The sequence below is a fragment of the Actinia tenebrosa genome, unplaced genomic scaffold (genome assembly GCF_029948245.1).
Source record: "Actinia tenebrosa isolate PJP-AT-01 unplaced genomic scaffold, QUT_ActTen_1.0 PGA_scaffold9__36_contigs__length_13948895, whole genome shotgun sequence".
NCBI classification, from domain to species: domain Eukaryota; kingdom Metazoa; phylum Cnidaria; class Anthozoa; order Actiniaria; family Actiniidae; genus Actinia; species Actinia tenebrosa.
Window position 1 is genome coordinate 13,480,133 of NW_028292586.1, and position 27,623 is coordinate 13,507,755.

The window sequence follows — 27,623 nt, forward strand, 5'->3', positions numbered from 1 at the left end:
CAATGCTTCTAGAAACTCATTAGCTGCGTTCTTACCTCGGTAAATCACAGGAGGGTCGGCCTTACCGTCTGATCTGACTACTATGTAACCAAAGGAGCAGATCTCGTGTAATCCCACCTTATTCGTGGCACCACTTTTCTGCTCTTCCTTAGTTATCAACGCTTCAAAGTCTGCATATATCACGTAAGGCACCTGCATCTGCTTTTGATGGTCTGAGTAGGATAGGTTCTTATCTGTGGGCATCTGGATCCGTTGCGCCACTTCTTCGACTCCGCGACATATTTCGTCGTGATCCTTTAGAGCTTTAACGCTGGTAAAGGATAATAAGCAGCAATCGCAGAAGTATTTCTTACCTTTGTGTTTGGTGTGTCTGTAAAACAGTCTGCTAATATGTTTAACCCACGAATAATGTCCGCCGTGGTAGAAAAGGTGTATTCGTTCTCCTTTACTCTTTGACAACACTAGTGGTACTATCGTTTGGTCTCTGACTCCGTAAACGTTAATTGCTAAATCGTTTATTTCCTCAAATATGGGGATGTCTATCAACTGCATGGGAAATTCCACACCATCCCACTCTAAATCGTCTGTGGGATACTTACTTGTCCTACAGGGATCCTTATCTACTGGATACAGCGCGGATCGTATTGCCCACATAAAGCAGCGGTTGTCGTCATTTTTTACGTTGACTATGGCTTTTTTCCTTTCTACCCACGTTGGTAGGGGCACGTAACTTCCTCCTCGTATTGGTACGTACCTTGCCATGCTAACCTCCATACCTTCTACCTCCTCCACTGTCCAACCTGATCCTTCTTTCGTGTAGTTAGACAGCGACTCCATTATTGCTTCTAAGGCTTCATTGAGTGACCTATCCAGATTCGTGGATTCTAATATCACTAACGACTTTGATCGCAACATTGCTGTCGTCATTACCTCGTCTTTTGACAAACTTACTTCTACCATTATGCTCGCTTTCAGGGCTCCTAATTCTTCTATACCTTTTCGAAGCGTTCTCTTGACCTTCCTTTCTGACTGACGCCAAAACTGTCTAACGTCAATCTCACCGTTACCGGGTATTGACACCGTTTCGAAATTGCTTTGGGATTCCATCTATATAATAGGAGATATCTTATACCTAATTCCAGACCCTTTTCAGATCGTCGTAGTCATACTCACAATCCTGACAATGCCAAAACAATTTAACCTTAGTCTCAAACTTCTTACCACATCCACAATCATAGCTGCTCATACATTTCGTCTTCATCTTTAAATGCTTCTTCAAGTCCACTTCTTTCTTAAAAGTTCTCTTACAATCTTCACACTCCATATATAGACTAACATATTTTACATAGACGCGGGATGCGGGTAATCGCGGCACGAATCGAGGTGGGTACTTTAGACGGGTAATCCTCCGGTGGTCGTTGCGCTGGAACCCCCATCCCCTATACTACTGTATCCTGAGCTCTGGAGGTTCTATTTCTCTTCAGGTAAGATTAGGCAAACACAACTTCCTGTTCAAACAGCAAATGCAGGAATGACAGGAATGACTGAATATATAAGATACCGGAAATGACGGCACAGGTTCCACAGGGATCCCACAGTGTTAGTTCCCAGTACATCGTGTTTCCTCTCAAACAAGATGGTGGACGAAATAGTGGTTGTGCAGTTAGAAGTTTGCAAAATATAAGATGAATAGAATAAAATATTTAGGTATGGAGTACTGCCAAGAAACTGTTATCATACAGTCAGCCTTCTTGCTTGCAGGAAAAATGATGAATCTTGAGCAAAGCCTTCAGAAACACGAATTTGTTGCAGTTGTGAAGATCATCCAAGGAGCCATTAATGAAATATCTGAAGGATTATCTATCACAAAAGCAAAAAATACAGTACTACCTATAGAAACCTATGCTCTTCATCGAAAAATCCATCTTTGGCTGTACAAGGCATGGCGCAATTGTCGTTCCTCCAACAGTACTGATGCAGGCTTTCTGGAAAGTTTTCCAGCCCTACCAAAGTTTGGCACAGGTTTATATGTCTTGATTGTGGAAGAAATGGGCTGGGAATTGTTACTTGCTGAGGTGAAAAATTATAGCTTCATATTCTACTTCACTGTGATATTCATTGCCTTAAGAAAATTATTAAAAGATAGATGATGTAAATGGGGTTTGTACATGGTAGGAGACGATAGTTAAACATAAAACCATCCTTTATTGACCCACTTATTCCATAACTTGATGCACTAACAGGGTAGCACAAAGATGATGGTTTACATGACAAAAGGCACCAACGCCGAATGTTTTGTCAAAGTCAACCAAAATGGCAGCAATGATGTCACATGCGCCACAAGACATTTATTTTTATCAAGCTAATTAATGATTAAATTATAAATAATTATCTCTATTCCAAACTCTTTTTCAGTGTTTAATCAATACACATGAAGAGGTTTTACCATTTGTTCTACAAGATATCGTGGCCACTACCGTTTCTTTCCAAGACAGTGGTTTCTTTACTTTGTTGTTTGACTGCTTACTACCCAGTTTTACATCAAAGCAAAATTGTCACACAAACTGTTCCACTTTGGTTCAGGTACTTTTGGAAGGCTTGACATCACTGTGTGAATATATCACTGACAAGAATCAACAACTTCATGTCATAAAAAGGTTGATAGATTTTGTCTTTCAAGGATTTCAGTGTCATATGAAAGAACATTCAAATACTTGCTCAGTCAATCAAATTGAGATGGAAAGAAAGAGGTTGGTTGTTAGTGGTGACGAGTTTAAATCAGACTCATCAGTTGTTCACATTGACAGTACCATAGAAGACAAGCATGGCTCAAGATCAGCTGACAATGAGTTGACTTGCTGTTGTACAAACTCCAATGTCTTGCATTGTTTGAAGGTTTTGATGAAATTATTTACAGATCAATGGAAGGAGATATGTAACTGGACAACAGACAATAAATGTGATATAGGACAGATGGACAGTGCCTTGTGGCATCCACTACACCAGTGGATATTAAAACTATATGGTGTTCTTGGTTTTATCATCAATGCTACTACATTCAATGCTTCACAAGATTCAAGAATGTGGTTATTTTACAATGGACTAGCTGTGTATATTGATGCAAATGCAGCCACTTCTGAGAGTGAGTGGTTGTGTAATCAACAGAAGAGATTTATGTCTGACGGCATTGATCTTAACAGTTTTGAGAATGAACAAATTGATATGTCAGGTTAGTTTCTGTGCATAATAATTATATTGGATGGTCCTCTAACCCTTAAGAGTGTAGTATGTAGTCATAGTGCATTCCCCTCTCACCTCTGAGGTCTTGCATTTGATTCCTACACTTAGTTTGTTAGGTTACTTTCTCTTCATTTAAGAAAGTTTCTCTGGGTTATACAGTTTTCTTTCCTCCGCAAAACATAATGGACTTCTTTACCTTGGGTAAAACTTTTTCCCTTTTTAGACGTTGTGTCATTTGCTAGAGTATAATCTCTTTGTTTAATGGTTGGTAAGGTAACAAGGTCTATCAATAAACTAAATTCCAATTTGATCTTTAGATTTATAGCTGCATGCGCACTGACATAGATCAATAGGAAAATAATCTAATTACTGATAATACTTGTTTTGTTATTTGATTAAACTAGAATTTAATTTTTCTTTCTTAATATCAGGGCCTAGTAAGACATTCATGTTCACCCATGGATCATTAGAAGAACAGCTTGACGATGCCATCTGGAGAGTCAAACACAATCTAGAGGGATCTCTAGACAGTCTTAATTGGTTATTAACAACAGAAGAACTATTTGACAATCCTTCCTGGCTTCAATGTATAAAAGACAATGTTGTAAAGATGGGACATAAAGATCAGGCAATAATGATGGTTGATATTCTTTGTGTCCAGAGGCAAATCATTGAAAGTGCACCTGAATGTGATAATGGTGGTTTTAATATCATTAAAGAGGTATTACATGGTTCTGTAGAGTGCACTAGGGGTGCCATATATGTGAATGGAGTTTCTTTGAAGTGCTGTTAGAATCCTACTATGATGCAAGGGCTTTCTTCGGGTTCTCTGGGGGTTTTTTTGCCTTCCATAAAACTCAGCATAGTATTGTCAGTTCCATGCAGCCTAACAATGTCAAGTTAACTGTTCATGAATAGCGTTTTTAGCAATAAATAATATTGCTCACTGCCGAGATATGTTTTGCGTGCACACACAAAGGTTTCATTGTGAGGCTTCATGCATGATGCTGAGTGATTCGTTAAAAAGAGAAAAAGAATAAATTTAATTTATCACACAACCATATGCTGAAATCTTTTTGCATGGCAAGCAAAGCTTATCTTGGAAATGGGCTAGATTAGGAAACTATATTAGGCCAAACAAAAAAAATAAGTGTTTCCTGTGGTGCAACCATCCCTAATTTTCTTGCTGATTTTTGCCGACCCTAGAGATTTTTTCATTCCCAAATGCACCACAGGGTTCCCAGTAAGCTCATTTCCACTCTTGTATCAGTAAAAATAATCCGACCTACCGACCCCAATTATTTTGCTCATGCAACAGGAAACAAACTATTTTGTGGCCTTATCGTTTGTGATTTATAATCATAGTGTACTATTAAAAATGTTTTAATTTTTTTCTAGCTGGTTATTGCCCTGTTCAATGATCTGTCCATGCCAGACCAGGAAGAGCTCATAAAATATGCATTCTCAATGTCATTAGTGTCTGCTCTTGATGTCACTTGTGACTCTGTTTTCTTCCATCCAACTCAACTTCAGAAAGATAAGAAAAAGCTGCAGGATGATCTACAAGTTCTATTCAACAAACTTGTTGACAGCAGTTTAGTGTCTGCTTTCAAGAGACAAGTGAGAAGTATCAAGCAATTGTCTTTTTTGTCTCCATATATTACACTCTATAAGGCACTGCAACTAGGTGTTCAATATGGACAGACAACAACTATTGTGAAGGTAATTCTGATACTTATTTACTATTGGAATATCTACAAAGCTTTTCACTGTTGTGTCACAGCGTGGGACAATCACAACAGAGCTAGGCTCCAAGCTAAGTTAAAGCCCAGAGATCGAATTAGAATCTAGAAGTTGATATTTAAAGTACTTCCCATATTATAAGCGCCCAGATAGCTCCATTTTGTGTGTATATGGCAGGAGTTTGGTCCACCAACAGTCAATAGTTTAATCTACTGTAGTTTTTTTAAATTAATGTAAGAAAAAAATCCCCAGATACCTGGAAGTTTTTGAGGTCACTGAAACATTAAAATCACTCTTAAATTAGTCATATTATTCATATATGTAGCTTAGATAATATATATGCTCTGATTGGTTGAGAACTGTGCTTTATTAGTGACCTGAGCATGGTTGCTGATGCATACTGAGCATACAACCTGCTTTGCAAAAGAGTGCAAAAAAATTGTACTAAGAACTACAATGAATTTGTATGGTTTTTATATAAGTCAACAATTCATGATTTATTTTTTCTGTTTCCTCATCAGATATTTCAAGAGATACCAGTTCTTTGTTTTCTGTGTTCAAATGGTACAACCATCCCATTGTTGTGTGAAATATTAGCATCGATAGCAACAGAACTACCAAGCAAACAAGAAGAAAATAACTTGATGAAACTCGTACAGATGCTGCTACAGGTAAAGAATAGTCAGAGTAACAGGAGTCAAATTATACAGCAATTTTCACACTTTTTGAGGAAAATACCAGTCTTTCCGTTGATAAGTTTTTGTAATGATTTTTTAGTTTTATATACATGAAATTCAGCAGCAGTTAGGCGGAGTCGCGAAACGCCGACAAAGCCAAAAATCACGAGTCGAAAAAACCCACCCCCCCCTGGGGTTTTTGGGGGTCGGTAACCCGCCCTACAGGGGGTCTTGCGCGATCGGCCGACAGCGCGAAAGGTGCCTAACTGCTGCTCTGTTGGGGTCGCAAATGGAGGTTAAAATATTTGTCGGATATACGATGCATGAATGTAAAAAGTTCGCCAATGACTTTTGCATAATTTGTCTAAGACCTAAAGTTATCATACCTAAGCCAGAACCCTTTTGGTGTTGTGGTAAAAAAATGCAAATAGAAGACGACACGTCAGCGCAGTGTTACGAATGTGGTAAGAATATTCGTAATGCCGTACCAAATGCTACCAGAGAGCAATATTACGCCAATGGAGGTCGTAAGAAAACGCCATATAAGAGAATAAAATACTTCAGGGACTGGATGAGTCATATCCAAGGTTTACATCCGATATATTTAAGCGACGAAGTAAAGAAGAAAATCATAGACCATTTAGAAGAGCCAACCCCACAAAGTCTACGGAAAACGTTGAAAAAATTAAAGCTAGGGAAATATTACAAAGCTATTCCCTATCTTTTGTCTGAAATTACCGGTAAGTCTATTCCTGAGGTTTCTGATATGACAAAAGCCGAGTGGATGTTTTGTCGGCTGGATAAGGATATTCCTTATTACCCTGACGTAATTTACGAAATATTTTACAAAATAGACCCCAACCACCCCCTGTTAGGATGGATTCCGAGGCGACAATAACATATTACGTGTTTTTATATTACGCGTAATAATTTGCTAAATAAGGTTATGCAAATAATTCATATTACGCGTAATAATTCGCCAAATAATTCACTGAATTTATATTACGCGTAATTTCCAGACTGACGTTCAATATGTAAATAGAATCCTGTCACGATATTTACTGAGCAAGCTTTCTTTGAAGCTCTTCTTTCGCTTCTTGGTAAATCTTTTTGCGAGATTCCTCGGAAAGATCTTTTACGACTGTTTTTTTATTCCTTATGTCCGTCTTTAATTTCTCGTATTTGTCTTCTTCGGCCAGAATAAGCGAGAATTCTACGTCGTCTATCTTTCTGTCACGCAAGGCCTTTGAGACAAGATCGGTAATAGTATTTACTTTAGCCCTAGACAGAGCTATTGTCGTGTCGTGTTTTGATATTTTCGTGGATAGCTTTTTCATAATACCCGTAGCAACAGCAGAAATAATACCACAGGTTGCCCCAACGCCGGCCAAAGGAACTCCAACGATTATTCCCGGCCCAGTAAGCGAAGTAGCAACGCCGGAGCCCGTTAACACGACAGATATGGATCCTGAAGTTATCGCAATCTTATGTAGCGTACTCCTGGCTCTGACGTACTTTTTTCTAACTTTTTCATAGTGTTTTGTCTGCCCTTCCAAGTAAGCCAGGATTAAGTTTGCTTTATTCAGACGAAAGTTTTCGCCGTTTAGTTCGTTAGGTGTAGTATAGGGAACATCTGGGTACAACTTAGGTGCTGATGGTATAACATCCATTATATATACTAATGTACGACGCTTTTGGGAATGATATTGAGGAGCAGCCACATCACAATAATCGAGATTACTGGAATTGGAGGGCCTTTAGGAAGATGTTTCCGCATGCAGACCCTAGTAAGTTCGAAAGGAGGCCTGATGGGATTTACTTTAAAGGCTCTAGGATGTACAGCAATGAGGATTTGAAACCTACGCCTCAGCTGAAGCATCCTAAGCCTAAACCCGTGCAAGGTTGGTCAAAGGAATTATTGCTTGGTACCAGTACTTATCCGATACCCGCAGTTACGTTTAATGAACATCCAAGCTTGGACCTAACGTTGAACATGCGGATCTCTAACAACCATTCCTTTCCGTTAAAGGTGCGAGATATCTTCAAAAACGTTCCCATTGTTCATACCACCGCTAAGGAATCTCATGAATGGTTAAGTGGTCCTAACATGCGTTATTGGCCGCAGCAACTAAACTTTGCGGTTTGGTGTGCCACTAGCGGCTGTGGTGTAAGTGCAAACTTGATGAAGAATTCAATATTTATGTTTCATTTTCACTTTACGGTTAGAAGAATACTGCATGAGATGGGCGTTACTGCATTACCAGGAGATGCCACGTTTTATCCAAGAGATAATAAATACAACGTTCCAGCCTATAACAGGCTTTGTAAGGAGTTCGGTGTTGTAGGGAAGGATTTTAGATGCACTGTCGGTGCTAACAATGGCTTGGGGCATATTTGGGCTTATTGGGGGATTGGTGGACACGAGCTAAGTGATAAGGAAGTTCATGCATTGAATCTACGGTGGAACACTGGGTATCATAAGGAAACTCACGACAGTAGCACCTTCTTTGAACCAAACGCTAAGACCACTAAGGAAGTCAGAGACGGACCTCTGTTCAAAGACGAGGGTGGTAAGTATGCAGGGGCCAATCCACTGATTATCAAAATTACCAACGACGAGCAAACGAAGCAATATCTTAACTTTATACCCCCAGAAGGTAAAGGGTTAACCAAAGCCGGTCTTGCCCGTTTGAACCGCAGCATAGAAGCTTACGTGTATTCCATCCTTGGAGCCCAAGTAAACACCCGATCAAGTATAGTGGGAAATACCGGCGCCGCAGAAGAGACGCGAGCCGAAGCCTTGATCTTATTCGAAAGTTCAATCTTGGAGGGTGACATTAGCAAGGGCGTACAGCGTTACCAACTAGCTATACAAAATTCTAAGGCGAGGTTGGACTACGCAGTAGCCCCGGGTTGTTGGTTAATGCCCAGTAATTTATCTATAAATACTGGCTCTGTAGTAGGATACAACAACAAACTTCAACGAGCTACTAAGGATATGAAGTTTGGGGTGAATGACGTGAACTCTGACACTCTTAGGAACATTCCTCACTTCGTAGAGAAGCCAAAAAAGTCACACGAAACGAAGCTACCCGTAGTTAAGAAACCATCAAAGAAGGTCCTGCCTGCGATACCTGAGGAATATGACCATAACTTACTAAAGGCCGGCTTAGCAGCTGCAAGCATTGGTCTGAGCTATTATATATGGCGATGAACAACCCCTACGTAACTGGAGTAGATTGCGTTTATACGACTTACACAGGCGAGAAAAAATACACCCAGGCATCTTGGGTTGATGTCACCGGAATGTCTGTAGACCTGAACTACTCAGGAAAGAAGCTGATAATATGCAGTATTTGCATTGGCACGAGTAGTCATGCCAACGTGGGCTTCAGGTTCCTAGATGACAACGGCATACTGCAGCCTATGCGCGCGAAGACGAACAACAGGGAGCCTGCGCATTTCTCCGTAGAGCCGCCCCCCGGCAGCGATGAAAATTTATCGGTTTGGACTTTCCATATGGTCGCCGATTGCCACGGGAAGGTAAAGCTACAAATGAGAGTAGACGATACTGGAAGCGTCGCGGTAAATAGCATACATGATCAAAGAGATCAGCCTTATAATCACGCAACCATTAGCACTCTTACGGTGGTTAGTCTCTAGAAGGGAATTTATTTCCTGACCTTCTAACGAAGGGGGCTTGTTTCCTGTAATATATGAATAACCCACACATGAAGGAAGGTTGGTTTTTTCATTACCTTGAGGAAAAAACCTATGTAGATAATGTTTGGCAAGACGCCGGATTGTGGGTGGAGGTTGGGGGTTTAGGATTGGTTATATGCACTATTTGCATTTCAACGCGATACTCCTGTAACGCCGGGTTTAGAATCGTCGATGAGAACGACCAGCCATTACATCCTTACAGGAAGAAGAACAATACTAGGATCCCGGCCCACTTCTCCTCGGAACCCTATAAGTATAGTAGGGAAAACCTAACGGCAATAACTTTTCACATAATAGCCAATTGCCGATATGCAAAGCTTCAACTTCGACCCAGCGATGGGGGCGGCAGCCGCATTCGACTAAATGCCTCTACGCCACTGGCCAATCCCCCACCAGACGCTATTTGGAATCATAAGCCCATTTCTACTATGAGCGCCCTACCCTTGTTACCGCATTATCAAGGCGGCGCGAATACTATCTTTACTTATCCCAAGTCGAGAACACCTCGGGTACCCGACGACGATAAGCCGCCAGTAATACACAAGGATAAGATCAACCCTTCATCTTCTTCAGGAGTACCACCCCAATAGCGACGACCAAGATCCAAATGTTATTCCCCACGAACTTCAACAGTTCTCCGCCAGCCCTAAGTGCCAAGGAAACAACCGAACCCAGCAGCCCAGGAAGACCGGCTGCCATCTTTTTTCCCAAGTCCGTCAGCCCACTGCCTAATTTCTTTACGCCCGCGCCTGTAGCCTTAAGCGCGGACAAGATAACTCCTACTACGCTCGAAATAGCAACCGCAAATGCCAGCGGAATACCATACTTCACCAGAGCTCTTTTTATCTTTTCCTTGGTGGTAAGCCCCAGCTCCTTTTCCTTACCTTCTATTTGCGTTTGTAATTCCGCCAGTCTTTCCTGAAGGGTTTCTACTTCCTTTTGGGCTGCCTCCCTTTCTTCTTCAGGGCGAGTTTGATCTTCGATTATTACTCGCTGTCGATCTATTTCGTACTCCAAGTCTTCGACGGTCTGTCGAAGTTTCCGTATTTGTTCCTCCGCCACTGCCTTGTCCACCATTAATTGCCTTTCTCTGTCAACAGATTCCATTAATTCTTGTCCTAAGCGCTGTAGTTCCGTGTCTTTTCCCGCCGCTTCATTCAAAGCAGCCCTTAGCTGATTCCTTGCGTCGCTTTTTTCGTCCAACGCCTTAGAAAGTCTATTCCTAAAGTCTACGATTTCGTCGGCATGGCTTTTAGTAGTTAGTTCATTTTGTTTAATGAATTCGTCTTCCAATTCTTCTATACGTTCATGCAATGCTTGGTTTTCCTCTTGGACGGCTTCGAAGCGACTAGTAAGACCGCCTTCTTCCTTGGTTACGTCATCAAGTTGTCGCGCAAGGTCATCGATGGTTATGTTATTTTCCTGTATTTCCTTCTTAAGTGCTTCCCTTTCAGCCCTTATTTTCTCTAAGTATCTCATTAAGCCTCCAGTCGCGTCGCTATCTTTTGGAAGTTCTTCAAGTTGTTTGCTTTTTTCCTCTTTGACGGTCTCTAATTGGTTGAGTTTTTCCTGGCGCTCCTCTTGCAGTCTGATTGCGGATCTGAGGGCATCTTTGTAGCCAGGGTTCGAAATACCTCTAATAAAGGCCCTTTGAGCAACTTTTGTTTCCTCTTGAGTCAAAGTGCTTAGCATCGTCAAGTTGGGCGTTCCAAGCACATTTGTGACTCCTTTTGGAAGCTGGTTGTTAAGCAGGTGGGAATTCTTCCTTTGATACAGGTTGTGCCATTTTTCCCTACCCGATTCTCTAACTTGAATCTGCCCTTTATCTCCTATTTGGATGTCCAAAAGAGCCAGGTTTAGGTTTGGGAATCGCTCTCTTAGGTCCTCGATGAGGTCCGCCATTAAGTCCGACCGCACGCCAAGGGATTCCATTTCTAAGTACTCTGGAATGGGCGTGTGGGGGTTCTTAGACCTAAATTTATCTCTTAAGGAACGCAGAGCACCGCGGGCCCTGACGCCATACTTGTTCAGCAATTTCTCAAAGAGACTTCGTCCGTCTACGTTGTCATTAGGAAGTAAAGACTCGTATTCTTCATCGTTAATGTCAACTTGGCCTTCTTCGGTAAGGGGGTCAAAATCCGTTCCTTCTACTTCCATTATATATGATAAGCTCAAAGTTAAATCCCAACGCATTACCTAAGCAGGTTGGCGGACTGAAAGCAGAACGCACCTTTCATCGGGTCACATTCACGCCCAGTAGCGCAAAGCCTGGAGAAACCTTGTACGTGGGCGTGCCCCGCCTAACGGATAACCTAGTATTGGTTCCTGGTACCTTGGCTTTAAGGTTTGACCTAGCAATACAACCAACCACCAAGGACAAGCGCTATACCGTCAATAACGTGGGTAGGAACCTCGTTTCTAAGATGAGAATCAAGTTTGCCGGGGAATCCCTCTTAGATTTGAATAGGTACGATCTGTACACCACGTATAAAGATTTATGGCTAACAGCCTTTGACCGTGCACAAAAGATAGAGCAGGGAATCGGAAGCGTTATCCTTCGTAAGCTTCGCAGCGACACTAACCCGGCGCCTACTGACTCCGGCGGAGCAACCGCAGTAGCAGACGCAACAAGGGTAGTAACTGCGTACGGTACCAAACACGTTATCCCTTTGGACTTTGAAGTAATTACGAACCATGGCGTGTATTACCCCAGACAATTGGCAGAGTTGCAGTTTGAAGTAACCCTGGCGGACACTACGAACATTCTAGGAGGCATGGACAGCGCAATCAGTGGAGCCGTGGATCCCTATTCTATCACTAATCTAGAATTACAGTACGAAACGGTATACAGCGAAGAGCTGGCCCGTAGCGCCGGTATGGAATACAGCTCCGGGAAGGCATTCTTGTACGACCACGTAGTGATGTATAAGACGTTCAGCTTCTTGGATAAGACGGATGAGGTTATCAACCAAAGCATTAACCTCCCGCGAAGAAGTCTCACGGGGTTAATGCTGGTGTTTGCCAAACCCTACGAGGCCGGTAAGCGCGACTCCGAAGCGTTCCACAACCCTAACATTACTAACGTCGGCGTGAATATTAACGGCGTTCCAAACAAGGTCTACTCGCAGGGAATAAAGCCCGCAGACGTCTACAGAGAGGCAATGCGCAAGTTTGGCGACCAAATTAGCCCCGAGGAATTCTTTAAGGATAAGTATGCGTTATGGATTGATATGCGCACCATTAACGACGAAGACCTACATGGTCAAGGCCTCCGTCTAGTAAACACCCAGGATGGCATAACATTGGAGATCAAGCGCACCAAGAATACTGACGCGCAGGACGCTGACAAGATAAACTGCTACGTCTTCGTCGTCTCAGACGCGCAACTGAGCGTGGAAATGAACCAACTTAAAAGTGTTGCATATTAAGGTTAAATATTCCTTAGATATACAATGCTTCGCGTATTTGAAAACAACGAAACCAAACTGCAATGCATAGTGCAAGGCGAAACTTTGTACTTTAAAGCAAGAGAGGTGGCTTTGGCGTTGGGCTATGAAAAGCCCCGAAATGCAGTCAAAGTACATGTCCGCGATAAATACAAGAAAAGGCTGGATGAGTTAAAGGTAGCCCCGAATCGGGTCGCCCTTGCGAATGAGCAGCCACATTCCGTGTATGTGAGCGAACCTGGTTTGTATCAGCTAATATTTTCCTCAAAGATGTCAAAAGCGGAGGCATTTCAGGACTGGGTCCTTGAAGAAGTTCTCCCCGCCCTTAGAAAGACAGGTAGGTACGAAGTGGAAAAGCGCTTTGACGGTCCAAACAAGTTGGTATTCAAAATAGAAAATGAGTTCGACTTACATAAGAAAGTCGTTGATTACATCCGCAGGTTTTACCCCCAAATGCTCATAGCACCCGGTCTAGGCGAACTGCAGGATTCAGACGGCAAACGTATAAAGTGCTGGCAGAAAGGATATCAACGCGGTCAACCCGACTTAATGATCTTGAATGCGCACACACATTACTGTGGATTCTGCATAGAGCTGAAGACCCCAAAAGGCAATGGCAGGTTATCTGAGGATCAGCAACTACTCTTACGGAGGTATGAAGAAAACGGCTATAAGGTGCTCATAAGCAGCGACTACGATGTCATTTGCAGGGAGATCACTGCGTATGCTAAACACCTACGAATTCCCTGCAGGTGGTGTTGTAAGGGCTTTAAAACCTCGGAGACTTTGGCAACACACTTAAAGATATTTCATAGAATATATGGACAAGGATAAATTTAACGAGTTAAAGTTTATACAAACGCACTGGAGGGATTTGCAGGTGGGGGAAATCTACGAGATAAAGAATTACGTAGTCTTTGAAGACTTGGACCGCCTGCGTTTGATCTTAAAGAATAAAAAAAGAACATACACCCTTTGGGCGCCCGATAGGATAAGGTACGCCATTGAAGGGCAGGACGTTACCCATGTTATGAGTCATGGTAAAAAGGATGGCAGGTGGGTATTTGACGTAGTCAAGTATGAGCCGGAGAGTCCTCTGCATTCGTAAGGACGTCTAATAGGGTCCGCTGCGCTTTAGGATCCGCCGAGCACCAATGCCCCACAAAGGATCCTTCAAGAAATACCTTGCCGCAATGAAGGCAGGTGTATTTTTTCTCCTCACGAATCGCGGGGGTTTCAGGGATTATGCAGTCGCTTGGTAGTTCGCATGTAATACAGTCCATATATTGAAAGGGCGATTAGGAATCCTCCAAAGAATGCGGCTGCGTAGGCTAGCATATGCCTTTAAAAGGGGTCCTTATTTTTATTGTTGTTTTGTTAAATGTTGATGATACTTAACAAACAACAAGAAAACTAAGAATGGGATTTGAGACTCTTCGCACAAACCCTGCTTTACTATTAAAGGCCCCAAGAAATGCTATTGCGTATCATATATTTCAAAGAGTGTCTCAGAATGTTAACAATAAGGTTAAATCTTTGTTAAGTATGTGTGGAAACTATTTCAAAGAGTGTCTCAGAATGTTAACAATAAGGTTAAATCTTTGTTAAGACACCCCGGAAACTATTTCAAAGAGTGTCTCAGAATGTTAACAATAAGGTTAAATCTTTGTTAAGTATGTGTGGAAACTATTTCAAAGAGTGTCTCAGAATGTTAACAATAAGGTTAAATCTTTGTTAAGACACCCCGGAAACTATTTCAAAGAGTGTCTTAGAATGTTAACAATAAGGTTAAATCTTTGTTAAGGATGCCTGGAAACTATTTCAAAGAGTGTCTCAGAATGTTGACGTTTAGGTTAAATCTTTGTTAAGACAGTTGAAGATATGTTCCTCTTCTCTAACACAACCACAACGATCGCACTCCTGCCTCCAATACTCCCTTTTAGTCCACGGAACGCCTTCGGCGCGTTCAAAAGAGGGGAAAGTACGGACTATCTTCTTATGGTAATCTATGCGATTCCTTAAATAATCCTCTTTATGCGGGCAGCGACTCATCATATCCGCACATTGGTAGCAATCCACGCCTTCTAAGTCATACGCCCCAAAGAGAAATCGATAGTTGACTTCGTGTGTTCTCCGGTGCGTCTGTAAACGTTGACGACTACTAAGTATCTTATTACAGAAACTACACTGTCTGGCTTGATTACAGACGCCCCTTTTCAGATGCTGCTGCATTTCGAAGGTGTTGGGGAATTCCTTATTACAGTCCTTACAAAGCCCACAAATGCGTTTATCCTGATGTTGTTGCATCTTTTGAACGGTGCTGAATTCCTTACCACAATCCTTACAAACCTTACTAATTGGCTTCTTTGTGCAAACTCCACGACGAACGTGGTATTGTAGTCTTTGTTTGGTGCTGAACACCTTTTTACACATTGAACAGTCCATATATACTTAACTGTATCTTAGCCTCCATTTAACATCCTTAACAAAGATTTAACCTTATTGTTAACATTCTAAGACACTCTTTGAAATAGTTTCCAGGCATCCTTAACAAAGATTTAACCTTATTGTTAACATTCTAAGACACTTTTTAAATAGTTTCTGTGGTGTCTTAACAAAGATTTAACCTTATTGTTAACATTCTGAGACACTCTTTGAAATAGTTTCCGGGGTGTCTTAACAAAGATTTAACCTTATTGTTAACATTCTGAGACACTCTTTGAAATAGTTTCCAGGCATCCTTAACAAAGATTTAACCTTATTGTTAACATTCTGAGACACTCTTTGAAATAGTTTCCAGGCATCCTTAACAAAGATTTAACCTTATTGTTAACATTCTGAGACACTCTTTGAAATAGTTTCCACACATACTTAACAAAGATTTAACCTTATCGTCAACATTCTACAGGGGATATCGCATGAAGTCCTTAACGGACTCCTTAGCCCACGTTGCCATAGTTATCAGCGCACCAAACCTCTCCGCGCGCTTCAGGCTGCACATTTCATCGTACAATTCCTGCACGCGCTCTTTTAACCGATCGATCTCCTCCCTTTGCATTTCTATGGTGTCTCTCTTATCTTTTGCGTCGCCGGCAATCCTTCTTACTGCGTCCACTGGGTCCATCGTATATATAATGGATCCGAACCATATTCCCTGCAATGCTCTGATCGTAGGACCCACCGGCTGCGGAAAGACCCAGTTCGTCGTGGAGCAGCTATTAGGACCCTTTAGATACCGTTTCGACTACATCGTGCTATTATGCCCCACCTACGTGAATAACCGCACCTGGACGGGCATAGGAGTGAAAGATGACGACTTCTTTGTAGATATCTTAGACCCTAACGAGTTATCCAGCCATTTGAAGTTCTGGCATAAGCAATTCCCTAAAGATACACAGACTTTACTCATATTGGATGACATTGCCTGCGGGGACGACGTAAAAAAGCGCACTTCGGAGTTGGTGAAGCTTGCCTTCAGCGGTAGGCATGACAATATCAGCGTTTGGTTGCTTTCCCAGCAGCTTACCAGTGTCTCTAAACCCTTCAGGGAAAACATAGGCTCTCTCGTAGTATTTTATACTCCGAGCCGGAGTGACCTGGAAACCATCCTTTCTGACTACGGCGGTGAGATATCCAAGGAACAGTTACACGAATACATGCGGCATTTAAAAACGCACCAACATTCCAAGATGATCTTCTCCTTAAGGTTTCCTTATGACGTTAATGTATATGGACATTGAGCAGCTCTTAGATGAAGTCCCCGCGCAGTTAGACGAAAGTAACCTTAAGGAACAACTTAACATCCTTGTGTCATCTGGGAAGTGCAAAGAAATGATAGGCAAGGAACTTACCCATGAGCAGGTTAATAAGTTGTCAGAAGAGGAAGTCAAAAAGTTCCATAAGAGATACGAGGCCGCCCTTGCAAGTAAGACCACGGACGCCGTAGCAGACTCCGCCATCCGACTTGCCACCAAGCTCCTTGGACTTGCGCTGCCCATAGACGACGTGGAGCAACTGCGGAAGGACATAAGCGAGGACTATGTCATCGCCCAAGAACTTAAGATAACCTGCGGGTGGTTGTCTTTGAAGTGCGGTAAGTTAATGGCAGTCGCCTCTGCGGCTTTGCACGTAGCTCAGCATGTCGACTTGAAGGAGGTACTAGGTTCCTTCGGAACATCTTGGAAGGACTTCAAGAAGGACAGAGAAGCCTTCCAGGCAGCACTTACTGAGGTACCTGATCAAGTCGCCTCAAGTACTTAGTCAAGTCATTCTCAAGTACTTAGTCAAGTCACCTCAAGTACTTAGTCAAGTCATTGTCAAGTCGTCCTTAAGTCATTGTCAAGTCGTCCTTAAGTCATTGTCAAGTACTTAGTCAAGTCGTCCTTAAGTCATTCTCAAGTACTTATCAAGTCCTTCAAGTCCTTAGATATAAATGAGTGAACCAGAGTCGAAGGCAGAGCAGCCCGAGCAGAAGATTACCAAGGCTAAATCTCCAGGCAGAGTTGCCGCGGGGAAGAAGCTCGCGGAGATGAACAGGAAGAACAAAGCCAAAAAAGAAGAAAAGGTGGAGGAAAAAGAAGAGGGATCCTTTTGGAATCCCGGCTACGTCATTGGCGCGTTAGGAGTCGCTATAGCAGCAGGCAGCCTCTACTTACAATGGCGGGCTACGAAAAAGGTAGAACCACCAACATATCACGCACCTGTGGAGGTTAGAAGAAGTAAGATCCCTGAAATGGAATAACCTTCTCGCTTTGTAATATAATGTCGACCGCGTTATTGAAAACTGTTGAAGAAGCAGCTATTATTACTTCCATCGTTGCGGGTATTGGTTGGGTAGGTAAGAAAGTGCTCAAAGAAGACTTTACTGAAGACCCAAGCAAGAGCTTCGCTAATTTTGCTAAAATGACCGCTGCCGTAGGCGGGGCTATCATGCTAAAGGATTACCTACGAAAGGAAAAGTACCTGCCTAATGTATAATGGTTAGCTTAGTCGCAGGCGGAGTTATTGCAGCTTTAGCATTCACTGGAGCTAATTATGGTGGTCAATATTTGGATAGATTAGTTAGAGGTAATCGCAGCGGAGATTTAGCCGCTGAGAGGAAGAGACACGACTTAGCGCTGGAGAAATATCAGCGAGACGTGGCGGCTTGGAATGAAAAAAGACAAGCTTACAGGGATTGGTTGGATAAGAATTACCAAGACAAGATGCAGGCAGACAAGAACTTCGAAAATACGGACTACGCCTTTAAACTTTATGCGCAAGCACACCCCGACTTTAGAATGAGAAAGCCTCAGTTTAAGGATTACTACCAGCCTTCTAAGAAACAAAAAGATAGCGAGTTGGTCTTTGTTGGAATCGCAGGGCTGGCGGGAGGCGTGGCCTTGGCGTGGGCATTGTAAAATGCCCCTAATATAATGATCGTCTTTTTGGAAAGCGACAAGAATAACTTTACCACTTATCTGAATCCCCCCATCCGCGCGGAAAGGGTTAGGCTGGTTAGTTGCTCTTTGTACAATTCTTGGTATAATTTGATTGGCGGCTTTGTCGTTGTGAATTCCCAAAAGCCAAAAATACCAGATTCCCATTACACCCCTATAACACTGGCTAAGGAGCTAGCAAAGCATGGATATACTCTTACCACAGGATTACCCCATGAAATGAAGTTCAAGAAAAATAATGGGAGTGCCAATATAAAGGACAGTTCATTGGTAGAACTCCTGGGCCTTACTAGTACCACGATCAATGGTCAACTTGACGTGAAATGGAAAGTTCCCGCTAACTACGAAGTTTACTGCAGCCTAGTAAGCTCGTACTTTAATGAAGGACCCAGTAATCTAATGTCCAAGTTTCCACCTAAGGGTAATCCATTTGACCTGGTAGAATACACTCCCATTTCTTTAAGCTATGACTTGTCTAATTTGGTAGAAAGCATAAACATCACCATTAAAGTGGACGGAAAGACGGTGGATTTTAACGGACGTAAGATCAATCTTGTTTTGGAATTCATATAATGGGCCGCGTAGAGGACAAACTTAAAAGGATTTACTACGGGCCTGAAGGCTATTGGAAAGGAGCGTCGGCCATCAAGAAACTCGCGACCGCGGCCAGGGTATCAGAAGAAACGGCTAAGAACTGGCTAAGAAAACAAACCATCTGGCAGGTCTATCTTCCCGTGCCCAAGTACATTCCCAGGCCCAGCTTTACCGTAAATACCCCTAATGAAGTTCATCAGGCAGATTTGCTTTTCTTGCCGCACGACAAGGTGAGAAGAAAGACCTATAAATATGCTTTGACCGTAGTTGATATCGCAAGCAGATATAAGGACGCCGAACCCATAACCAGCAAGGATTCTGGGGAAGTCGCAGAAGCCCTGAGTAGGATTTATAAGCGCGTCTTGAAATGGCCTAAGCTGCTGCAAGTGGATGCGGGGACAGAGTTCATGGGCGTGGTTACCAAAACCCTGAAAGACCACGACACTAAAATTAGGAGAGCCGAAGCTGAGTACCACAGGGGTCAGAGCATTGTTGAAAGATTTAATAAGACCTTGGCTGAGCGTCTCTTTGGATACCAGTATTGGAAAGAGCTGGAAGATCCATCCAAACGCAACAGGGAATGGACTCAGAGGCTCCCCCAGGTCGTCGCGGCTTTGAACAACGAGGCGGCCAGGGCTACGGGAATGAAACCCAGGGACGCCATAAAAAAGAAACACGTGGAACACAAGTCCTACGTCAGAAGTTCGAGGGCGGTCGGACTGAAGGAAAAAAAGCTCCCCCGCGACATAGTGGTCAGATACCTCTATCAGCCGGGGGAACTCGAAGGTGGCAGTAAGAGAGCCACGGATCCTAACTGGTCTTTGGAAACGTATGAGATTTCGAAGTCCGTCACCAAGGAAGGGCAACCCGTGTTGTATTACCTAAATGGCCCAAGTCGTGGATTTGTTAAGGAAGAGCTGCTCATAGTCCCCAAAGACTCAGAGTAGCGCAGCACCGCGCGCCCGATTACACTCTAGGCATGTCAGTCTTACGTTACCTCTGCAATGCCCGCGTTTGTTATTTATGCGATCCACGGAGAACTGCTGATCGTCATTTGGGTCAAACCTCCATAGTAGAGGTATGTTACATTTGGCACACCGTGCCCCTTCCTTATAGACGTCGTCCGCGCATAGGTCGAACGTCATATTTTTTTCTTCGTCGTGTCTTTTGTAGCGAAGGAGTTTCTTAGCAATGTTCTCCTTTGCTATATCTTCTGGCGTTTTATCGTAACGCAATTGCGGACCCCAGGCTCTCTTTAACTGTTTGGCATACTCCACACGGCTTACGGCAGTGTAGATAAGGTTGCTCCAACACAGCCGCTGGTCTATGATCCATAAGGTTTCTTTTATGGTAAGCCCTTGCGCGCTGTGGACTGTCATGCAATAGCCCAAGCGCCAATCTGGATGGGAGGTTATTTTTTCAACCTTTCCCATAGGCACCCAGGCTTTATCGTGCGTTACCGCGTTCTGCAGTTGCACGTCGGTACCCGGCACCCACACATCACGCTTCTGCATGCGGGTATCGCGAGGCTTATAGCAAACGGGCACCAAATGGCCAGGGAATCTTTCGCGGTGTACGCTTAACAAATCTTTCTGTATTCGCGATTGTGCTGCGCGCTTGCTGCTCAACACCAAATCCTCTGGATGCCACGCGCAAAGGAAGTCCTCGTAAGACTTCGCTCGGATGCGTTTACGCAGCGTCTTGTTTTGCTCGGCGTCACTGAGGCCCCTTAATGCCGCCTTTAAGTTTCTTACTTGATCCTTGCTGCGGTAGTCTGCGTTGATTTCCTCCGCGTGGTCTACCATCTTCTTCAACCATTTATGGGGCATTTCTCCGCAAATGGGAGGAGGTTGGCATGGATCTCCGGCAAATATAACTTGACACTTTCCGCGGAGGAAGTCTACGAATTCCTGTAAGATCTCTAATGGCACGGTGCAAATCTCATCCCATAATATAACCGACGGTATGTCGCGTATTGCTTCCGGCACCCACTTTTGACCATTCCAGCGGAAGAAGCTGTGGTACGTTTGCGCGTCGTAACCCATCTCCGTCAATTCTCTTTCCAGACGGTGTGTCGGCGTTAACACCTTCACGCGAGGAAATAATTCCAAAACCCTGGTGGTCTTACCGCTGCCTCCCGGCCCGTACAGGTACGAAAAGCGTTGGTAGGAAATGGGGTCCACAACGGATGGCAATGGTTCCTCAGTGGGGACGGTGGCACCTTTTACGTGTTTCCCGTGGTATTCCACACGTTCTCTCCAGGCTTTTATCTCTTCATCTTTTATACGCCATTGACCACTTTCCGCGAGTTCGTCCTCCGTGTAAAACTCCTGCATTTTTTCTAACACTTCAGGCTTCACGTAGAGGGAATCCGTGGCCACGCGTGGGATATCCTCTTTGTCAAACCGCAACAGCATTGACAATAGATTAATATGCGCATATGCGAGCATGCTGGCGCGCAAATGGTAATATTGCGGGCGATGATCTTGATAATAACACAACGCATTCCATTGTTGCTCGCCTTTACCTTCTATGAAATAATTCCACTTCTCTACGGACACCATCGTTCCTTGCTCATGCGCGCGTTTTATGAGGAAACTCAACTCTCCGTTGTCAGTTATCAAACGCCTTTGCATGTGCTTTTCTCCTTCTTTTGCACCCTGGGTGAATTTGCCTATGACAATTCTAGCAGTGGGATTATGCTCTGGCAACCATTGCGTAAACGCGGAGCGGCACAATATGGCTTCATGCGCGGTGTATGTGAGAAGCTCGCGCTCTTCGAGAAACTTCAGCAGGGGTATGGGAATCCATTCTTTCTCCTGCAGATGTTTCCCATACCACGCGTAAATTATTGGATGTAAGCCCTTTGCTAACTTCCACGTGGTCAACCGCACGAACCCCGTAGCTGGGGCGTCGTATTTACCTGGCAAAGACACACGAAAGAATTGTGAGTCTGGATGCCCGTAGCGGTCGTAATACTCCTTACAATCCCCAAGGCCTTTAAAACTGGCAGGGTAACAATGTTTCATGTCTAAGGAGACGTATTCGTTCTCGTCATACTCCATGTTCCACAGACCTCCATGGCCGTGCTCTACGCAGGCTTTGGCTATGTCGGCGAATTCCTTAGGCGTGGACTTCCATCCATTTCTTTTCTTCGCAGCTAGGAAGTCCAAACTACGGCTGCTTAAGACCTCGTCTGAAAAGTCTTCCCCTAATGTCGCACACGCACTTTGAATACGTTGATGCTCTACTTCAGGGCGGTAGAGAGTACCATCCTGCGTCATGAACTGACTTCCTTCCGCGTCCATCAACCAAACGGAATTCTCGTGGACCAATTCTGCCAACGGCGACGTCTTATAAACTTTGGTTTCCTTTTTCTTAGGGAACCTAAGTTCTCGCCAAGCGTGTCCATTGTGTTGGTAGATGACAATAGGGGCACCTCTACCTCCATATTTTTTCGTCCCTTCGTAAATGCAACCGCCCGTGATATCCTTCACGTGTATGCGGCGTTCTAGAGCCGTCTCTAATTTCTGAATGTTCTTGATGGTACCTCCGGTTTTATTAGTATCTCTTTCCCATTTCCTGATGGCTTCGCTTCTCTTTGGCGTAAGCTTACCACCACGAGCAGCGTCTTCGAAGAACTCTTTGACCAATTTCGCGACGCAATTACCCGGATGTCGCATCGGTCGCAACTTCCTAACATCAGGCTCCTCGATCTCGTACGCGCCGTAAATGACAACGGTAACCGGGTAAGCGACCTCATAGAAGAGCATGTCAATTCCCTCCAATGCCCCCGGCCTCGTTTGCTTATTCAAGACGAACAAACTCTGCTTACCAGACGCCCTGATGGGATTACGGCCCTTTTCTATCACCCACTCGCCGTCCAAATACTTCACGAACGTCAACTCCAAGCGGTAGTCGCCGTCCGGCATTCTGTCGATTATCTTTTCAGCCATCTCGTGATTCATCGTCTTGTCTGTCTTTCCCTCCATAAACGTCGCAAAGACAAAATCCGCATCTGAGCTATCCATCACCTGATTTCCCAGCCTGCGCACAGTTTCGTTTTGAATGTCGTTGACGGATGCCATGTATATCTAAAGGATATTTTAACCTCCATTTGCGACCCCAACAGAGCAGCAGTTAGGCACCTTTCGCGCTGTCGGCCGATCGCGCAAGACCCCCTGTAGGGCGGGTTACCGACCCCCAAAAACCCCAGGGGGGGTGGGTTTTTTCGACTCGTGATTTTTGGCTTTGTCGGCGTTTCGCGACTCCGCCTAACTGCTGCTAATTCAATACATTTTAGTACACCTAGGACTCTTTTTATTACAGTATTTAAAGTATTATCAAACTTGTGTCTTTAGAGGTACAGAAATGCCCACTTACCAGGAACAAGTCAACCTCTATTGGAAAAGTCCAATCTCTTCACTACTTGTATTCTCCCTTTCATGAATCTCCATGGAAACAAGAAGCCAATACCTACGAAGACTGCTCTTAAGCTCTTGAAGACAACAATGAATACTATTGATCTCAAGAATCAGACAGAAAAAGCATTTGTCTTGAGATACCTTATTCCAATAGTGCTTGCACTCTGTAGACTGCTTAGTGACTGCAAGGTAGACTGGGAAGAGATGGGTTCTAATCCAATGAATGTAGTGGAGTTAAGAAGCCTAGTGCTTGTCAACCTTGAAGAATCAATTCATGTAATGCACAGTATGTTTCAACGTACACCTACAGGACTCATTCACCCTTTGGAGTGGTTACATAACAAGTTACTTACTATAGGTAAAAGATTAAATCATATAAAATTGAGGGGGAGGGGGGAGGGGGAAATTTAGCCATAGCCCTTACCATGGCCTTTATGATAGATGAGCGATAGCAACAAATAAGAGCAGTGCGGTTAATTGAGCCTTAAGCCAAATGCTACCCTACCACTTTTGATGGTAAATGGGTGCAAAGAATTAAGCATGAGTGGTGTGTGCTGCTAATGGGCCACCTCTTGTGGCTGTGATCTTGGGCCATCATAAGTGAGTAGAGATTCTTTTACAGATTCTTGTAGAGATTCTCATAGAGATTCTTGTAGCTTCAAAAAGCGTTATTATTCAGTTATTCTCTCTCCACGAAATTCAACTTCGAACTTCCAATTCATTCATGAAACAACAGTAGAACTAAATGCCTTTTAGCCACTGGTACATCAAACCAACAAAACAAGGGCGTTAATTTTTTAGTTTGCAGAGAGATAATAATATAGTTCTGTTTCTCATTGTTTCAGGCTGGACAGCAGTTCTTTATATCAAACCTCTACTTGAACTCTTGCCCACCAAACGTCAGTATTCCATCCCAAAGTGTGTTATAGAATTCTGTGATCTACCAACTGAATCCTGGACTCCATGTGTGAATGGGTCTGATTATAGTAAGTCCTGGCTAAATGAAAGCACACATTATTTAGAAAACATTGCAGGGAATGCGCAAGGATTGCTCATAGGACCTATATTACTGCTTAAAATAGAGTCCCAAGCATTGTGTTGTGGGAGCCAATCGATATTTAGGAAGCTCTTGTCAATACAAGTGAAGTGAGTCCTGTCCTTGGAGAGCATCAAAATTGTGAAGTTAAGCTTTCTCATTTTTAAGCAGTTATCGTAGAATGATAAGTTATACACCGTAGTGAAAATAGTAACTGACGTTTCGGACGTTAGTCCTTCGTCGGAGTCAATGAGTCATTTTTAAGCAGTCTTATTTTGTGTAAACTGTGTACGTTGGTTTTTACTTTCCCATAAATCTTGTTTTCCTTATTAATATTATCCTTTTATTGCTATTTTTTTAACTATGAATCATTTCATTATTAATTCTTCTGCCTGCTCTCTTATTGTTTTCTTTCTTAACGTTTCAGATGTGGTTGATTGTCTGTTTGAATGCTGTGTTATATCAGATACAATCTCATCCCAAATGATCGATGCACTTGAGAAAAAAAGTTGGTCGTCAGTGGATATCAGCTTAAAAGAACAAGTCATTAGAAAACTAAGCCAGGTTAATAAGTTATGATTGATCCTTTTTTATGTGCTACTGGGTTTCATCCCTGGACTTGCCATCATATGCGAATACAGTTCCCGCTGCAGTTGCTTGTTGTTTCCGTCATGTGCTTCAGGAGCTTTCCTGTCATTCTCAAGTTTTTCTCCCTCCACAAAAATCAACTTCTAATTCGATCATGGAACGAGGGCCACACATTCGTTAGCCACTGGCTATTAAGTGCTACCCTCGTAAAACAAGGACGATTTATTAATTTATTTGTTTGTTTGTTTTGCTTTTGTTTATTTTATTTTTTTGTTGTGCAGGTAATGACGTTCATCACGTGGTCAGAGATGAGCAGGATCGTCTCTCTATGTACGATCCTGATTCGAAAGGTCCAAATATCTTTAGAGGTACATGGAATACTTATATTAACCTGCTTTCACATGTGAAACTTGTAGGAAGCTAGTTGAGTCATGTTTTTTTCCGTTATCTCACTGCAGCTCTTCTCTGTTCACGACAAGACTCCGCTCTCATCGTTGCCTGGTATGTAACTCACCTTATTCGTCATGATGGAATATTTCCCATCACAGACCACATGTCATTCTCTAGAGTATTATTACTTTGTAAACGGTTACGCATGAGAAGACACATGAATATGGATTTCATTCGACTGAAAAATAATCTTATTCTCTAGGGAATGACACGTGATTTTTAACGGGGGAAAATCCCAACACAATGAATAAGCTTTATTCTGTTTTGCTTTAATAAAACAGAATTAAACTATGGATTAAAATCCTGGGGCCCATGCACCACCACCTTGACATTCTTCCCATTCCTGAACGAGAACGCCTTGAATGTGCACGATAGAGTATTATTAAGAACACATTCCTTTCATTCCTTTTCACTCGTATCTGGTGAACCTCCTTGCCTAAGACCCTACCCTAGAACTGCCCCTGGAAACGTTCTGTGTCTTCATAGACAGTTTATAATCCCTAGACATTCCTTTCTATTAACTGTAAGTTGAGTGTTAATGAGTGTCTAACAGTGCCTCTTCACATCATCTAGACCTTCCCGCCAACCTTAATGGTATTGTCGTTATGTCAAGCATACTACATCAAGTCTTCAAGCTCCTACTGAAGCCAAACACAGTCATGTTAGGCAACGTGATCAAACTCTACGTATCTACAATCAAACAAATGTGTCAAGTACTCCTCACTGATCCTGGTCTTGATAAGGTGGGCAAGGTCACGTACGACCAACGCTAAGGAGATTGATCCCACTGGGGTAGCAATACGTTACGCATCTATCCATTTTTATCAGCGATTATTAAACAATAATAAGGAAAGCCTCCCGAGGGTTGACCAACTGAACGTGCCTTTTCTAATCAGTGTTTTTGTGGTTTCACGTTTCACAGTGTTTATCAGGTGACGTCATAGCCCGTATGTTTGATGACCTCTGTCACGTGGTATGTATAGTTCCCTTGGAAGATACAGATTCATTATTTATTCTCGCATTGGATATTGCTTCTATGGTAAGTGGACGTCACGTTGTTTCTCTCAAACAATCTGTTGCTATGGTCCCTAAAAGTGTCTACACGGAGTCATTAGTACAGAAACTGGAGACGAGAATGCTAGTCCAATGATCTCAGTGAAAGCAAATACCGGCGTGGAGGGTCTGTAAAGATGAGGTGCTTGAGGATGACTTGGGCCCTGAAGATATTGAGGTGCCAATAAAGTCTGATATCTGAGAAAACTGAAAACTAGGTGCAACTGACTATGGCGGCCCATATGGATTAGGTGCTTGAGGATGACTTGGGCCCTAAAGATATTAGGTGCCAATAAGAGCCAAGGTGTCTAAGAAAACTGAAAACTAGGTGCAACTGACTATGGCGGCCCATATGGATTAGGTGCTTGAGGATGACTTGGGCCCTAAAGATATTAGGTGCCAATAAGAGCCAAGGTGTCTAAGAAAACTGAAAACTAGGTGCAACTGACTATGGTGGCCCATATGGATTAGGTGCTTGAGGATGACTTGGGCCCTAAAGATATTAGGTGCCAATAAGAGCCAAGGTGTCTAAGAAAACTGAAAACTAGGTGCAACTGACCATGGTATGGCGGCCTATATGGATTAGGTGCTTGAGGATGACTTAAGCGCATGAACATATTTATTGGCGTGTGACTAGGCCTATGAAAATAAGGTACATTTTGTGATGAGTAGGACCTAATAGCGCAGCGCACTGATTCTAAAAATAGCTTAAAGATTCGGTCAAACATTGCATTCTGTTTAACATTTTATTATTTTTACTTAAAGTTACAATAATAACCCATGTAAACTAAGATCAACTGCGATCGGCTGTGAAAATTATCTGCTGAAAGTAAACTTGTAAGTTTGTTCGTCCGAATTTCGCCGTTGTCCTAATGAATCACTAATAGAAAATATTTCAAAATATCCTTGCTTTGCGTTAACGCTTTAATAAATAAAATATTTTTTCAATATTAAAACCTAAAGCTCTGGCCGACATGCTTGCCTAATGTCTTTGTTTTTTAAATAATCTATTGAACTGCCAACTAAATGCCAATTGCCAATTAAATGCCAAAATATGAGAGGAAAGTAAATGGCGGTACTTGCGTGGTAAAGGAGACACTTATATTGAGTGTTCACAAGATTATCTTTACCATATTTAGCATTACTAACGAGTGGAAATGATGTCTAATTCAAGAGTATAACACCGCCATACTCAGTTTAATAATACTTTA

At 42.9% G+C, this 27,623-nt stretch overlaps 2 protein-coding genes across 4 annotated transcripts; both read left to right on the top strand.

Annotated features, from left to right (window-relative positions):
* Positions 1-951: 951 nt before the first annotated feature.
* On the top strand, positions 952-27,387 carry LOC116298212 (uncharacterized). Of its 3 annotated transcripts, none has more exons than XM_089024429.1 (13): positions 952-2,075; positions 2,416-3,229; positions 3,672-3,961; positions 4,639-4,962; positions 5,505-5,654; positions 23,223-23,643; positions 24,131-24,271; positions 24,749-24,885; positions 25,191-25,277; positions 25,368-25,410; positions 25,933-26,102; positions 26,282-26,554; positions 26,664-27,387. In XM_089024429.1, the coding sequence occupies exons 1-12, from the start codon at positions 1,686-1,688 to the stop codon at positions 26,507-26,509; spliced, it is 3,195 nt and encodes a 1,064-aa protein (XP_088880555.1). In that variant the 5' UTR covers positions 952-1,685; the 3' UTR covers positions 26,510-26,554; positions 26,664-27,387. The 3 variants fall into 3 exon arrangements, with proteins under 3 accessions (XP_088880555.1, XP_031562456.2, XP_031562455.2); XM_031706596.2 differs by having other exon boundaries at positions 952-1,484; positions 1,762-2,075; positions 26,282-27,387; XM_031706595.2 differs by having other exon boundaries at positions 26,282-27,387.
* On the top strand, positions 11,546-13,478 carry LOC148904895 (uncharacterized). Its single transcript, XM_089024430.1, has 2 exons — positions 11,546-13,166; positions 13,270-13,478. The coding sequence occupies exon 1, from the start codon at positions 11,546-11,548 to the stop codon at positions 12,809-12,811; it is 1,266 nt and encodes a 421-aa protein (XP_088880556.1). The 3' UTR covers positions 12,812-13,166; positions 13,270-13,478.
* Positions 27,388-27,623: the final 236 nt, after the last annotated feature.